Source organism: Tinamus guttatus, unplaced genomic scaffold, assembly GCF_059628265.1.
Source record: "Tinamus guttatus ecotype Peru unplaced genomic scaffold, ASM5962826v1 Tinamus_guttatus_pri_ptg000530l, whole genome shotgun sequence".
Classification (NCBI taxonomy): domain Eukaryota; kingdom Metazoa; phylum Chordata; class Aves; order Tinamiformes; family Tinamidae; genus Tinamus; species Tinamus guttatus.
The window spans coordinates 872,005-886,840 of NW_028289064.1; the positions used below are offsets into that span (position 1 = coordinate 872,005).

Below are 14,836 nucleotides of genomic sequence, written 5' to 3' on the forward strand. Positions count from 1 at the left end.
ACTGCAGTAAGATTGAGGGGCAAGGTGTGGTGGCAGAAGGAAGCTGATTCCTTTCCGCAAATTACTTTGCGTGTTTGAACACTCAGAAACCATGTTGTCTGTCTTGGACCACTCCTCAAGGCACTAAAAAATAAAGAAATGGGACCCAGACATACAGAGGCAAGAGACCAAACCCAGTGGAATTTTATACTTCTCAAATGCAACTTATCCAAAAATTCTGAAGTTTTTTGAAGAGAACCACAGAATCGCTGGAGTCGGAAGGGATGTCTGGAGAACACCCGGTCCAACACCCCTGCTCCAGCAGGGCCACCTAGAGCACCTAGAGCAGGCCCTGCCCAGATGGTTTCTGAATACCTCTGAGGAAGGAGACTCCACAGCCCCTCTGGACAAGCTGTTCCAGTGCTCACTCTCTCAGTAACAAAAGTTTTCCTTCGTGTTCAGGTGGAATTTCCTGTGTCCCAGCTTGGGCCTGTTGCCTCTTGTCCTATCGCTGGCCATGACTGAAGAGGGCCACCCATCCCCTTGACACCCTCAATATTCATATTGGTAAGATCCCCTTTAGTCTTCTCTTCTGCAGACTGATGAAGATTCATGCACCCTCACAACATGGGCAAGAATAACATTACAGTAATGTTGATCACCTGCACCAAATCCATCTGTATACATCTGAATGGCTTTTTTGAGAAACAGAGTATAAAAGAGTCATTTACCCCTTTATCACAGTGACAGGTACAAAAAACAAGCCATCTATGGTTTCGAACACTAAAAACAATGGAAAATGCCTCTGCAGTGTAACAAATGGGTTAAAAATATTTACACTTAATTGCAGCTCACACCAAAAATAGTGCTCGCATTTGGAAAACCACATGAGAAGTACAAGAGACAAAGTAGTGAAAATGAAAGATATGGAAACACATGCCCAAGTTAACAACATTTGTGGGCAAGAACTTTCCATGCACTGCACTGACAGAAAGATGTTGTTATGCAATAGAGTCCCTGTTTCTTGCTACCAAAGAGGCCACTCGTTGGTTAAACAATCTAAGATCAAACAACAGACACCTAGAAGTTTCCACTGACGATAAATTCATTAAATTATACAAGAAAATACTGATTCACACAACATATCTTGCCTCTGGCAAACAACACTTGGAAAGAAAAAATAAGGACAAGCACTTAGTGCAATTACATAAAATGGACAGACAAAATGTCATTTCAGAAAACAAGTAACATCAAGTAACTAGGTAGAAGGACCCTTCAGTATGCAGGGGTGGAGCACTGCAGGGTGTTTCTTGCCCTATTTCACTCATATCCCTCTTCTGTGCTAGCCAGAAGAATTAATTCTGACTGTCTCTGAAGGAAAAAGCCTGCCAACTAATCTCTCTCCTTTGGCCTCTAAGATTAACACAGGAAATGAGTATTTCTGTGCTTCAAAATTTACCTTCTCCAATTTCCCTTTCTTCTCTCTAAAGTAAATAATAAAGCTGCTAAGAAAACACACACTGTAGTGAGTAAAAATACCAAACCAAACTAAAACAACAAGATAACCCAAACCTGTTCTTTTAAAAATTCCTAAGTCAAGAACATGACCAAAATTGTGCCTTAAACTTGAACTGATTTAACTAAGTCAGCAAGACAAAAAAATCAGGAATATTCAATAATTCTCAACTAGTGGAGGTCACTTTAGCTCCATTAATCCACACAGCTGTGATGACCCACACCAGCTGAAAATCTGAGCACGCTTTTGTGTCATGCTATTTTTAAGCAGCTAAACTTCAGCATTGAGTGCCATTGTTCAATCCAATGACGTGGTCCTGAAAGACAAGTACAGTGCAAGTAAAGAACAGCAGTCACCAACATGCTCCAGTCACTCAGCGAATCCTTTTTGTGTCCATCCATTCTTATTAGTGCTATTAAATTACCTCTACAGCTGTCCCTGAGGCTACAATGAAACACAGTAAACGTGACACAAGTGGAAGCACTTCTGCTTTTAGCACTCCCTTGTGTTCCAACAGCTCATGCCACCTGCGTTTTCTGTTAGTCACCCTGGTGGCCTTGTAATGTTATCACTCTGAGGGGAATACGTAACCATGACATTTGTGTCGTATGCTATCTGAGATCTTCTTTGTTCACTTACTCTACTCAAAAAAATGAACTGCAATATCTTTTCCCATCAAGAAATTTCCTTGGTCTCTATGGTAAGAAAAAAATTCCCTGGCAACACCTAGAGCTACTCAGTCATACAAAACTAAGCTTCGAGGACAAAACTGGGTCTGTTGGATAGTTGCTGCCATCTCTCAGACACTTACCAGGGTGACAATGGCACATTCAGCAGTCAGTTGAGCAGCACTGAACAATGTCCGTACAAAGCGATAAATCTGTTTCTGCTCCGGGTCATGTTTATCATAATCTGGTGGCACTTCGGTTTTCTAAAGAAGAAATATTTCCAAAAAGATGACTGAAACAAAACAAGAAGGCAGACAGAAAGGCACTTTGAGTGAAAAGGAAGCAGTTGTAGAGGAACTTACCGAAAGGGGATGAAGGTTTTCATCAAAAATATCTAAGAGCATTCTTCCGTCTGTGTCCCTGCGAAGTAATAGAAGCAATGCAGTGTCATTAATTGAACACAACAGCCTGCAGTCTCCACAAAAAGCATATTGCTAAAACTCAAACATCCCTTGTGTGGGATGCTTAGAACCACTGCAGAAATGTGGTCTTGGAACTACTCTGCCATGAAGTGCATTCTTATTATGAAATCCCTACTACAAAGTACACTAAAATTTGCAGCTTGTGATTCCCAGGAGGAATAGCTTTTGCTTGACTTACTGTGAGGCATTTAAAAACTTACCATGTACTACTAGCATCTCCTAATATAATAAAATCTGCTCAGCTTACTCTCCTTTTTGTAACTCCATCATGTTAATCCTTGCAACCTCTTCATTTAATTAATTCCTCCTCTTCCTTTGTCATTTATGCTATGAAAGTTTACAGACACCCAACAGTGCTTTATAGTTGTCCTTTAGTTAATACATACATGCTTCACTTTTTATTTCTTTAGGAAAGCTTTATCCTACTAGTGATTTCTGAAAGCAGTAAGGAGCACACACAAATTCAGTAATACCCCTCTCCAAGGGTTTTGTTTGCTATTTCTGTCAGATTCTTACTGCTCCAGATCAGTAGAAAAGTTAATGCAACTTTGCAAGCATTAACATCCAGAAGGCAATTTAAAAAATCTGATGTATGCAGTTTTGACAGGAATATTAACTGTGAAAAATTAATTATGAAAGGAAATGGTCAAACAGGACCAGTCAGAACTAGGCATTTTCTGATTACAATCTCACCTTTTTTATTGCATTCCTGCAACTCTGGTCATAGAGAGCCCATTGGAAGTTAGTATAGAGACCACTGAATATGTTTTCCATCCTATTATAGAGCATGCAGACATGAGTTTTATGAGGAATTCAAGAATACAAAATGTACTTATTGGTGGTTAACAGAGTTAAATCTCAACAGTTGGAGGTGAACTTTTTTCTGCTTTAGAGCGTGCTAACGCTGAAAATAAACAATTCCTTAAACAATAAACATTCCTTAAAAAGGAATGAGCACCTAAATTAAAGGCAACAGCTAGAATGAGATAATTACTTCGCAATATCCTGACATTCCTCATTAGCAAGGATTTTAGGCCAGACACCTGTACTCCAGCATAAAAAGGCCAGTTATCTTCCTCAAAAGTAATCTCACTGAAATCACTGATGGGTTCCAGTAAATTTTGATCCTTCACAATAAAAAAGGGGGAAAAAATCCATTTTATTTCTTCATACTGTAGTTTCTGCAAACCACAAAGGCACACTTGCTTGTCCTTAAAAATCTGTACCACCAAAAAGGACGTGATAAGCTTTGTTCTTCCTCATTAAAACAAGTTCATACTGTTATCTTTTAAAATGAACCATCTACTAATCAGCTATGCATTCTTATAGTTTTTGGATTTATTCATTTATTTATTTATTGGTTCTGATCTGCTGTGTTTTTTAGCAAGTTCACCAATACTTGTGTGTTCCTTTCAAATCAAGATAGGTGCAGTCTTTTAGCACAAAAAGTGCAAAAAGTTAACCAGTAAAACAATGTTAGGAGGCACTGAGTAAAATCAGGAATAGCTATAATATTAAAATCAAAATAATGAAAGAAACAGGAAAGAATATTCCAATTTGTGTGATGTTTCTCTGAAAATGTACATATGGGACTGATGACAACTAAAAAAATATACTAAAAGCACTAACGAGATACTAAAAAGCAATTCAGTTTTGAGTGAAGTGTGTAGGAGAGAAAGAACAGGGGGGATGCTGCTGTCTGTAAATAATTCTGCCCTAGCCAAGCCGGTGCTTGACTCATTTTCCACCAAAATCAAACGTGAGCGTACACAGGGCTTACACTGGTTTCTCACCCCTCAGCCCCCACCAGCACCAGCACCCACCACACGCACCAACACCCTCCTCGCATCTGCACCGGCGCGAAGCAGAACGTATGTTTTGCTCGTGCCGTTTCTGCAGCAGCTACCTCCAAACGCTGTTATTGCGCTGTCCCTGCCAGCAGCTCACAGAGAGCTGAAGACAGAGGAGCTGTTTCACATCCTTGGTTCCTCAGCCCCTCCTGAGCGCCGGGGAGCAGAGGGCGCGTTCAGGACACGGCTGGCGCCGCCTCAGCGGGAGCGCAGCGAGCGGCGCTGCCGGAGCACGGCCACCTTCCTACCCACGACGGGAGAGGAGGGACACCCGTTCTCTGCATTCATTGACAGTGTCACTCTTAGGGTATAATTAACAGATTTTATGTAAAAGCACATAAGCAGTAATTGCTGATTGATTTACACAGGCAACTGTACCAAGGTAGCCAAAAAAAGTAGATCTGAAAGACACTATTTAGATTTCTCTAAACGTAATCGCACCATACACTTAATGCAGAAATGCCCAGGGCACACCAAACCAAACACTGAACATTTTTTTCAGTTGAAATGCACTTCCAAATTTTTCTTATAAATATATTTTATTCTTGAAAGAAAATAAAATATGGAGAAAAACTATACAGCAAATATTTTGAAAGAAATAGAACACTTATTTTAGGTTTGTGAGGGATTGTCTCAGTTAAAGATACCTTCAGTACAAGATGTCATTATTCACATACCTGTTTTTGATGTGGTAATATATTGCAAGAGCTACACTGTAAAGAAAAATATAGAGTTAATATCTCAAGACTGTCATATTATGCATTAGAATTGTTACATTAATATCCAAATGTAAAACCTCGCACAATTCTTGGCAAAAAAGTATGCTCAATAGTCTGTTTTCTTCTATTCAGTATTAGATAACAGGAGAAATATTGCAGTTTAAGAATATTTGCAATGCTTGCGATTTAAGAACATTTGTTTATCACCCTAGCCACCTTACAAAATGGTTATATTCCCTATACAAAGTTACACATTCCTTCCATTTAATGCTCTGCTCCACTGAAGTCAATGCTAAAACACCTACTTGCCTCCATGGTTGAAGGGCCGTGGATACTCCCTGAAGCTGCTCCAACACCTTCTGTGAGACTCCTTCAAGAATTATCAGCCCTATTTGTAAATTAGTGGTTTTGATAACATTGGAGGTATTAAAATATTGTATGTTTTGATAATATTATGATGAAATGTTTTAACCACAACTGCTTATGAATTTATATCTACTAACTTTTGGCTGTCTTTCTATGTAGTTGCTACATATGAGATTCAAGTATCAGGCTCCTACATTTTTATGGCATCAGCTTATTTTAAGCTGGGAAAGACGACTGCCTGAAAAACACATGGCACTGCGCAACTTCCTTGTTCTCAACGAGGCATCCAGATACCCAGGCCTGTTCATATTCTGCATAACAATGAAAAACGTCCTTATATTCACAGAAACCAAAAAATTTTCATTGCATATATGGGTGAGTATGTTTGAGACTTAGAAAATAAAGAGGTATTTTTTCATGTTGATTCTCTAGTTACTAGCTCACGACTCCCTAGACTGCAGGAGTTAACATCAAAGCATGCAGCAGAGCCACCCCTCTCACTACTTATTTGGACAGTCTAAAACCAGCCAAAACCAAAGAGAACAGAAAGAGAAGGCAGTTCCCTGATCCTATTTGTTGCCAGATTGTTCTCTCTAGCACTGACAGAGCAGGCCAGTCCTATGGTGAGAGGCCAGTCCTATGCTGATGCAAAACTCCTCCTCCCTGCTTTTTTCCAGACATAAAAAGCCTTTTGAAAAAGTCAATTGATATCTCTATATTTTTCTTTCTAAACTTTTATCTGAAAATGGAGATACTGCACGTTAGCAAAAATGGTATGTTGGAGAATTATAAATGTTAGTAGAATTATAAATGATTTTAAGCAGCATTTTTTTTAAAAAGCCATACAGCAGAAATCATGTTTTTCTCAGCTGAAAGTAAATATAATTGGCACTACAGCTTTTAGCCTGATGCATTAGAATTTTTGGACTGTATTTGCTTTTTAAATTTGAATTTTTCTGCAGATACATCCTCAAGATATTAAAAGGTACTGTCATCATTTAAAGGACACTGTCCTCACTGAACATAAAAGTAGATCTACTCACAAAACACACTGTGCTAAAATGTTATTTTAAGTGATGCCCTAGAACACACTTGCAGCTCTAGTGCAGTTTATGCAGGTGACACATGAATACATGTGCACAGCTCTGCTCGGTGCCCATATGGTTGCTCTTGCGGCAAAATGCCAAATTAAGTTTAGGAAAACATTTACCATTTCAAAATCTGTATCAGAATCTGAAGAGCTTTCAGAGTTTCAAGAGTTTAACTCAGATCCAAATTTTATTCTGTTTCTCAAGTGCCAGTTCAGCTAGCATCCACGCATCTGTGACGACGGCCAGGGAAGTCTCATGGGGATCTCCATGACGCTGCCATCCCACCAGCTTGGAAGTGCTCTGAGACACACTGCTGCTTCAAACCCAGCAGTGCTCAACCCACAAGGAATAAATGAGCCAGCCAAAACGCATCCCTCACAGACCTGCATACGTGCAGCAGTCATTTATCTGCAGCGATGGCCAGGACACGGGCAGGAAATGGGGTTGTATTGCAAACGCCTGCTATCTCCCCATGCTTAAATCTGCTAAATGTGCAGCTGGACGGGACGTCACCCAGAGGCCTCCCATGCCAGGGTCCAGTTTCTCACCCTACCTAACCCGCTTCTGCCCCCTCACAGCTTCCAGCCTTCCCCGTGGCAGCCGCTGAGCCGCAGCGCTCGGCCTCACTGCGATCCCCAGGGCCCACCTGGGTCCCCTCCTCCCCACCGCGCACACCACGTCCCCCAGGACACCAGCACCTCTCCCCAGCCTCGACCCGCGGGTCTCATCCTGCTTCCCCTTCCACCAGGGCCTGCTGAAAGTGCCTTCCTCACTGCTGTGGCCACTGGACCTGCTTTTCCCACTAACAGTTCCCAGCTGAACTGCCTGAAAAGCACTTGAGAGCAGAGATGTATGAAACTCCAAGAAATAAAATATTTTTTTCCTTTGTTCTTTTGAATTATTAAGTTATTAAAGAAATTTGAGGAAATGAAAGACAATATATTTCAAGTAAAAATAGCTCATGAGGAATTAGGTATCAGTGGAATTGGTTTGGCTGCAAATGCTCTCCCCACTTTCCCCTTCTTTCCTTAAATGGAAAAAAACAAAAGTGTTTTAATGACAACCATCAGCAAAAACCCCTCTGGATATACTACTCTGAATATATTTGTCTGCCACGTAAATAACTTTGTAGCACAGACAGGGCCTAACTTAATAACCATTTACATTTGAGTACACTGAGGTCCTGCAAACAACAGAAAGCACCTCACCAGCAGCACTAAATAAACAGCAGAAAACACCTGCACATTTGTTTGCTCCTTTTTCTCCTGATTGTACAAAATACACAGAATGGTGTAAGGATTAATTTAATTTCTCTCTAAACATGAAATGGCACAAGAAAACCTGAAATGAATGGCATCACATGAAGATAAGCACCACACGCAAAGCAGCTGGGCAATCAGCTGTGCAACAGCGCCCCGGTAGTCGGCAAGGAGAGGGAGCATTTCAAACAGAACCCTGGAAGGAAAGCTCAGCAAGTGTGCATTTTCTCATTCTCAGGAAAGAGCTGTTAGATTTCAGCAGATTTCAGATGATTGAAAGTTTCAGATAAACAAGTACCTGAATTTTTGAGGGCCCAACCAGACCAAGCACCCGCCTGCTGCACACTGAGGGCACAAGGACTTCAGCTGCTAGAATCCACGTTCCTCAGTCATTAGTTTTTTGGTAGATATACAGTGTTGGGAGTTTGACTTTGCAAGAAGCTAAAAATCAGAGTACTACCCTATGCTTGTGCTGTTCATTGTTTCTGCAGCATGACAGGGTTAAAAAATAGTCTACTGCTTCAAGCACTAAACCATGTGAGGCTTGCTTCGCAGTGGTTCAGAACCATGTGTACATATTCAGCACATAATGTGTGTGTTTGAGCCAAAAAACATTATAAAACCCACCATTTGATGGTATACTTGAGGTTTGGTTGGCTGACTGTGCTGTCATCCAGGAAAATAGTGGAGCAGGAACTGTACTTCCTTCTCAACTGCCCAGGAGGATGCTATGAAAAACATGCAAAAGAACAACAGCAATTATATAACACCAAAACATTTCTGTGAGGAGATTTAAGAATTTAGAAACAACAAATTTCTCTGTTCTTCCCAATGACGCACACAGTAATGTGATCATGTTTTGAAGCAATTTAGAAAGTTCAGAAATAATTACCATTCCAACAGTCAAAGCAGTCACTGCTCGAGCCTTAGTGCTTTTTTTTCAAATCCCAATCTCCCCTCCTCCCCTGCCCCCAAACATCATGCAAAATCTCTGTGCAGAATTACCTCTTTATTCAAACGAAGCACGCACATTAGCAGAGAAAGAAAGATCAACAAGACCTATGTTTCCACTCTCATTCCAAAACAGTAAGTGGGATAGTCAACAAGAAACCAGATGAAAAATGAAGATTGGTTTAGAAACACATTAATTAGACAGTGCTTGGAGGGAAAAGAATTAAAAAATTGGATTTGGATTCTATTGCTAAATAAAAGAAAATTGATCCAAGTATGTAAAAGAAGGCAGATACACAAATAAAAAAAGAAACTGTAAAATATCTCTTGATTGGAAAGGTTTTCTCTACATTTTGACCCTATTTCTTCTCTCTGTAAGGAAAAAATGTGAAGCGCAGACACGGTGTCTGACAATAACGCCAGCGTCTCGAGACACCGTGTTGAGAGTTCTTCTCCTTCAGTCATTTAGAGCAGCTAAATGGCACTCCACCAAAAAGAATGGTTCCATCGTATCAGTTATTACCTATCACAGTCACTAATGCTCTGTGATTTTATCCTTGCTTATTTTACCTAAACTAGAGAATAACTTGACCAAGAGCCAGTCTCAAAAGAGCTATGAAAAGTCAAATTAAACATTCAACTTCCAGCACAGCAGATTTAAAATTCAACTGGCACATCCATATGAGCACTTCAGTTTGCCTCAGATTTTGAATGTTGTTTCCAGAGTTTCAGGTGACAGTCCAATGTCAATAAGAGTAGTCAATGGAAACTACTGAGAGATCTGCCAGTCCACAGCAACAGATTTCCTGGGTTTCAGTCCTTTAACTCCTTTCTCCATACATGTTTCCCTGCCTAATTTCCCAAACCTGGCTTTATTAGAAGTGCCAGCACTCTGTCATCTTGCTAACTTTTCATATTCTGCAAGCTACACAATTTTTAGCAGCGTTCACTAAAAATAGAAATGAGGTGACTCCTGATAAAAACCTGCATGGAACTGGATTCTCTTTCATCTTATTTTTGCCAATGATGAACAAAAGAGTGTTCAAAATCTTTTGTTAACTGAAAACCCCCTTTCTTAAGATACTACAACTGTAAAGACATTATGTTCAAATGATTCCCAAGTTCACCTACAAACTCTCTCCCCCTCCAATTGAACAATAAATTTGAAGGTTGATCTGCCTTTCTTGGAAGTGAAAGATTTAATGAAAAAGTAAATTAAAAATATTATCCTTTCTCAAAAATTCTCCAGGCATTTGGAAAAGTACTTTATAATAATGTGGAAGCTCAAAATCCATCTACATTACAAGTTAAGCAAGGCAATAGAAACAGAATTTAAAAGCACTGGAAGTGATAGGGCCATCAAATGCAGCATCTAGTAGTGATGTATGTGGAGAAAATGCCGATGGCTCTTCTGATTTACAGTTTTGATTCTACCATTTATTCTATAAATTTCATTCTCGTAGTTCTTATCTCTGCATTAGAATGTTCTCTACCTTCAACATGCAGGATAAAAGCAAAGCAATTTAAAAAGCATTGAAAAAGGGGTTCTTTAGCGGCTGAAAGAAAGGGAGAAGTACAGAGATATCAGCACAAAAAGCCCTCAAATCCACACACGCACACAGAAAGTCCTAAAGCTCCATTTTAAGCATCAATGTTTTCAAAGCTTTAGATAACAGATAAATAGACTGGATTCACTCAAGGTAAGCACGAAGAAAATAGAAATCAAGTCAGATTTAATTTTCTTATGTAAACAGCACTTATGCTCGATACAAATCAATAAATCAGAGCCATACACCCTATTTCTGCAACTACACATCACAGTTCTTGCCATTTTTTTTTCTTTTTAGCCTACATCAGGACTTTTCACACTTGAGAAGCTACATGGTATCTCATGCCTCCCTTTTTGGTCCTAAGAACTTGGCACTCTTTTGAAAAAAGTGTTGCCTACCTATTCTGTTGGGTATAAATATACACATCTGTGCCCCATGAACAGCTAAGCTGCCAGGAGATCATCATTCTCAACTTTCTGGCATCCAGTTGCAGCCACATGCTATGCCAGGTAATGCATTTCCTGCCTTTTCAAATTCCTGGAAACACACTCAGTTTTGCCTTTTAGCTCGACTACACTGGAAGGCATCTAAAGCCACCCTGTCTGAATGCTGCATAAAATGCTGCACGTTGAACCTCCCCCATATTTGTGGAAAATGAAAAAGGCTACTGAACATCACCTCTGTCTGAAGCACTGTTGTAGGCAGACAAACCTCCACTGTATCCGCTGCAATGGAATAAGTCTACCCAAAACGATGCAAACGTCCACCCTTAAGGCCTTCACATTTCAAATTCATCATATCTGACAGCAGGAAATCTTCACCTTAGACAAGTCAGGGAGCCTTGACTAGAGACAATCAGAAGAGCTGAGAGGGAATTAGAAAGCCTTTAAAGAAAACAGCCAGACCCTCTGACATTAGTTGGATTCTTTTCAGTTTGAGCCCCCTCATTACAGGTGACACGTGGGAAAGGAAGGAGCAGCACAGCTCCTCTTGTCAACAGCCCTATGGAAACGTGCACTGTGGGTACAGGACATGTGAAGCCTTGATGATCACTGCTATTAAAGTATCTATAAAACTATATCTGATCACGAAGTGCTTGTGCATACTCTCACTTGCACTAGCAATATTTTGTAGCCTATCGAAGATTGATACTTTTTATAAATAGAACTTGAAGAACTTTTTATAAATAACTCTTATAACAGAATCAAGAGTTTCTTTATTGAATTTGCAGATAACTAAGTTGTGGAGACTAAACAATATAACAGAAGACAAGGTTACAATCCAGGGTGATTTTGTCAAACGTGGGAATAACGTGTACAACGTGTATTTCTGCAGTCTATTAAGAGCAGACACAGGGTTGTACATTTAGGAAAGAGTCATCTGTGTACATACAAAATGGCAAATAGGTGCCAAGGGTGGCTTCAGAAAGCAACGTGCAGATCACACGAGAAGAGTGTGATCACTCCTTTGGGGGAAAAAAAGGAAAACAGCACACAGGATTTATAGGGAGAGCTGGAACACAACAGTCTGGAACATGGTTTGGCTCCCTTTGCTGGAATAATGTGTCCAGGTTTGAGAAAGATTAATCAAGTCAAGAAAGATTAATGGATTTGAGAGAGTCAAAGGAGAGAGCAGCAAGATTAATCAGAGACTTGAAAAACTTCATTAGAAGGAAAAGCTGAAAGATTGGAATTAGAAGGTAAAACTGAAAGATTGGAGAGATTTTCTCTAGGAACAAAGCAATTATAATGGTGTTAAGTCACATTAAAAGGAGGTGCAAAAGAAGAGAGTATATTGTTCACTATGACCATTATGGACAGGACAAGAAACAGCAAGTTTACATGGAACTAATGAAAATTAAGATTAGACATGAAACAACAGGAGGAGACAATGGTGAAAAAAGACTCTGCTGAAGGCAGGAGTAATTCAGCTGCAGCCTGCAAGACCTGAGCAGTGTCCAGCCCTGGAAACTATAAAGAAAGCAGCATATGGCTCATGCACATGACCCTGCTCTGAGATGGCAGATGGCAACCAGCCCCTTGTTCTGGACCCTAGACCTATTTTCTACCATTTTGTGACTTATTTCACTGGATTTGTAGCTCCTTACTCCAAAAATAGTTATTATTTTCCTCATTTTAGACAAATAAGTCCCCAAGAAATGCTGGCAAGAGAGCCTATGAAGATAACATCATACCTGTACTGTTGAACTTCCTTACAAGTAAATATGTCCACTGGCAAACCTTGTTCTACAACTTGCTGTGTTTTCACATGTTCTGCAAAACACCCTCTAAGAAACTGGGTTGCCAGCTCTTCAAAACAGCAGTTTTGCTCTCATGCACAGCTAGTACTAAGGGAAAATTATGTGTTTATTTGTTCCCCAGCTTTTCCTGATATCTTCCAACTTTGCAAATATTTTTGGGGGGTTAAAAGATATTCGAACACTGTGACTTGTTGAATATTTGAATACATTGAATGCATTTTATGTGAAATAAAATGGCATTGTTTGCCTGGTTTTTGACTTTTCCTGGCAAACAGACAGGCTCTTAGGACTAGTTTTATACACCTGCTATGAGAGGAATCATGACAAATTCCTAACTAGTTCACAATGAGGATATACAAAAGGACAAACTTCTCCTGGGCTTCATTTTAAAGCCATTCAGAAAATAAAGAAAATCTGTGGGAAAAGGGAAAGCATTTTGTTGTTGTTGTTAGCACAGTTAATTCAAGGTGTTGTGAACAGGAGTGTGTACCGCACAGGTCACTGACTCGCGCTTACACCCCAAAGTGACCAGAATTGGCACGAGCCACCCCAGCCCCTGAAGCCATTTAGCAACACTGGGGTGACATCTGTCCCAACTCACAGCAAGGTTTAACTTACACTTCCCTTACTCACCACTTGCCTAGGGAATCTATAGGGTTTTTAGAGCAGAGCTGGCGCTGATCCTGGCAGCTTGGAACTTGGGCAAAGGCATTTCAGTCTTTTGCAGCATTCCTCTGCACTTGTTGATCAAAAGATAATTTGCAGCTTATTTCTTAAATAATAATAGTACTGCCTCTTTTTCCATTAAACCAGGTGTAAGTTATTGCAGGATTTTAAAAGGTACTATTGAACAGTATTTCCCCCATGGAAAAATTGAGGCTTGTCTGTGCCCATTATGGAGCCGTGCCCATTAGCTCCAAGGCACTGGAACTGGGCCAAAATGCTAAAAGGCAGAACTGGCAAAGAGAAGTATGTATGAAGCCAGATAACAGCAGCAAGCAAGAACCAGGACTGCTTCGGATTTGGAAAAGAGAGGCTCCTATCTTAAAGATCTTTTGTTGCTTCAGGACATGATTTAGTTCTGACAACACTTTTCAATGAGCTAACATGACTTTACAGGCTGACAAACTGTTTAACTCCCACATCAGCAAACTGTACACCAGAATTCACTGCTCGGCTCTGCAAAACTCTGCATTTATCTTCACCTGGTGTAACTGGGGACTACAGCACAATAATTGTATTCATATAGTGAGTGGCCATGGAAGACGGATTTCCTTTGAAAAAAATCTATAGGAAACCACACTGCTGTATTACTTTTTCCGACAACATCTATGAGAAAAGCAATCCAGTTTGACCCCTCTGTAGTAATATCCATTCTATCTACCACTCTCTGACAAGTTTTAACCTTGTTTTCAGGTATTAGTCTCGCTGGTGCTTTCAGAGTGTTCAAAACAGATGACTTAGCCTAGATCTGCGCTTGCAGTTTTTTGACCTCTCAGTAAACACTGCTTGGCCTGACTCATACAAACCCCAGAGAGCTGTGTCAGACTAGCCCCGAGCTCTGAGAGGGCCGAATAACGTTTGGGAAACTCTTTTGCAGCACACACAGGCCCTACGTAATTACTAGTATATAGCATTTTTCTTTACAAACCTGAAAAGACTAAATATTCCAACACTAAAAGCAGTTCAAAGGCTTAAATTTACCTAGCATGTAATTGTTAGTGGTGGGTAACGTGACCAAAAGGGCTTTACTAGTCTCCCAACACAGAAAATACTACGTAGCAAACCTTTTTAAAGGATTCTCCTCTGTGCCAGCCCTTACCATTATTTTTAACACCTGTTTTCCCAGTGTACAAAAGTTTGTCACTCCTTATCACTAATGTGATGAGATTGCCAGAGGAGGTAAATGTCTTTTCCGTGGACAGGAAGAGCAGCAATGAATTTACAGGTATTAGGGAAACACTTCAAACATTAAGTTCAGGTAAGGCACTGCAGAGAACCTGTTGATTCTCACTTCCTGCAATCAGATTAAGCAGCAGCTGTTAGGAACGACACAGGTCTACAGAAGGTGCCAGATGGACCAGGGGGCCTGTAAAGGCCCCCTCCAGACCTGATTTCCTATGATCTTCCATTGGCAATGTGCAA

The 14,836-nt window shown here is 40.3% G+C and overlaps 1 protein-coding gene across 2 annotated transcripts in view; it reads right to left on the minus strand.

The window, feature by feature from the left end:
• Window positions 1–14,836, minus strand: part of CCNY (cyclin Y) — a 105,385-nt gene that overhangs the window by 14,841 nt on the left and 75,708 nt on the right. For both annotated transcript variants that reach the window (XM_088534023.1, XM_088534024.1), the window contains 4 exons: window positions 8,558–8,658; window positions 5,173–5,208; window positions 2,526–2,583; window positions 2,307–2,426 (listed from right to left, as the gene is read on the minus strand). In XM_088534023.1, coding sequence (XP_088390149.1) covers window positions 2,307–2,426; window positions 2,526–2,583; window positions 5,173–5,208; window positions 8,558–8,658 — 315 coding nt within the window. The remainder of the gene's footprint in view (window positions 1–2,306; window positions 2,427–2,525; window positions 2,584–5,172; window positions 5,209–8,557; window positions 8,659–14,836) is intronic.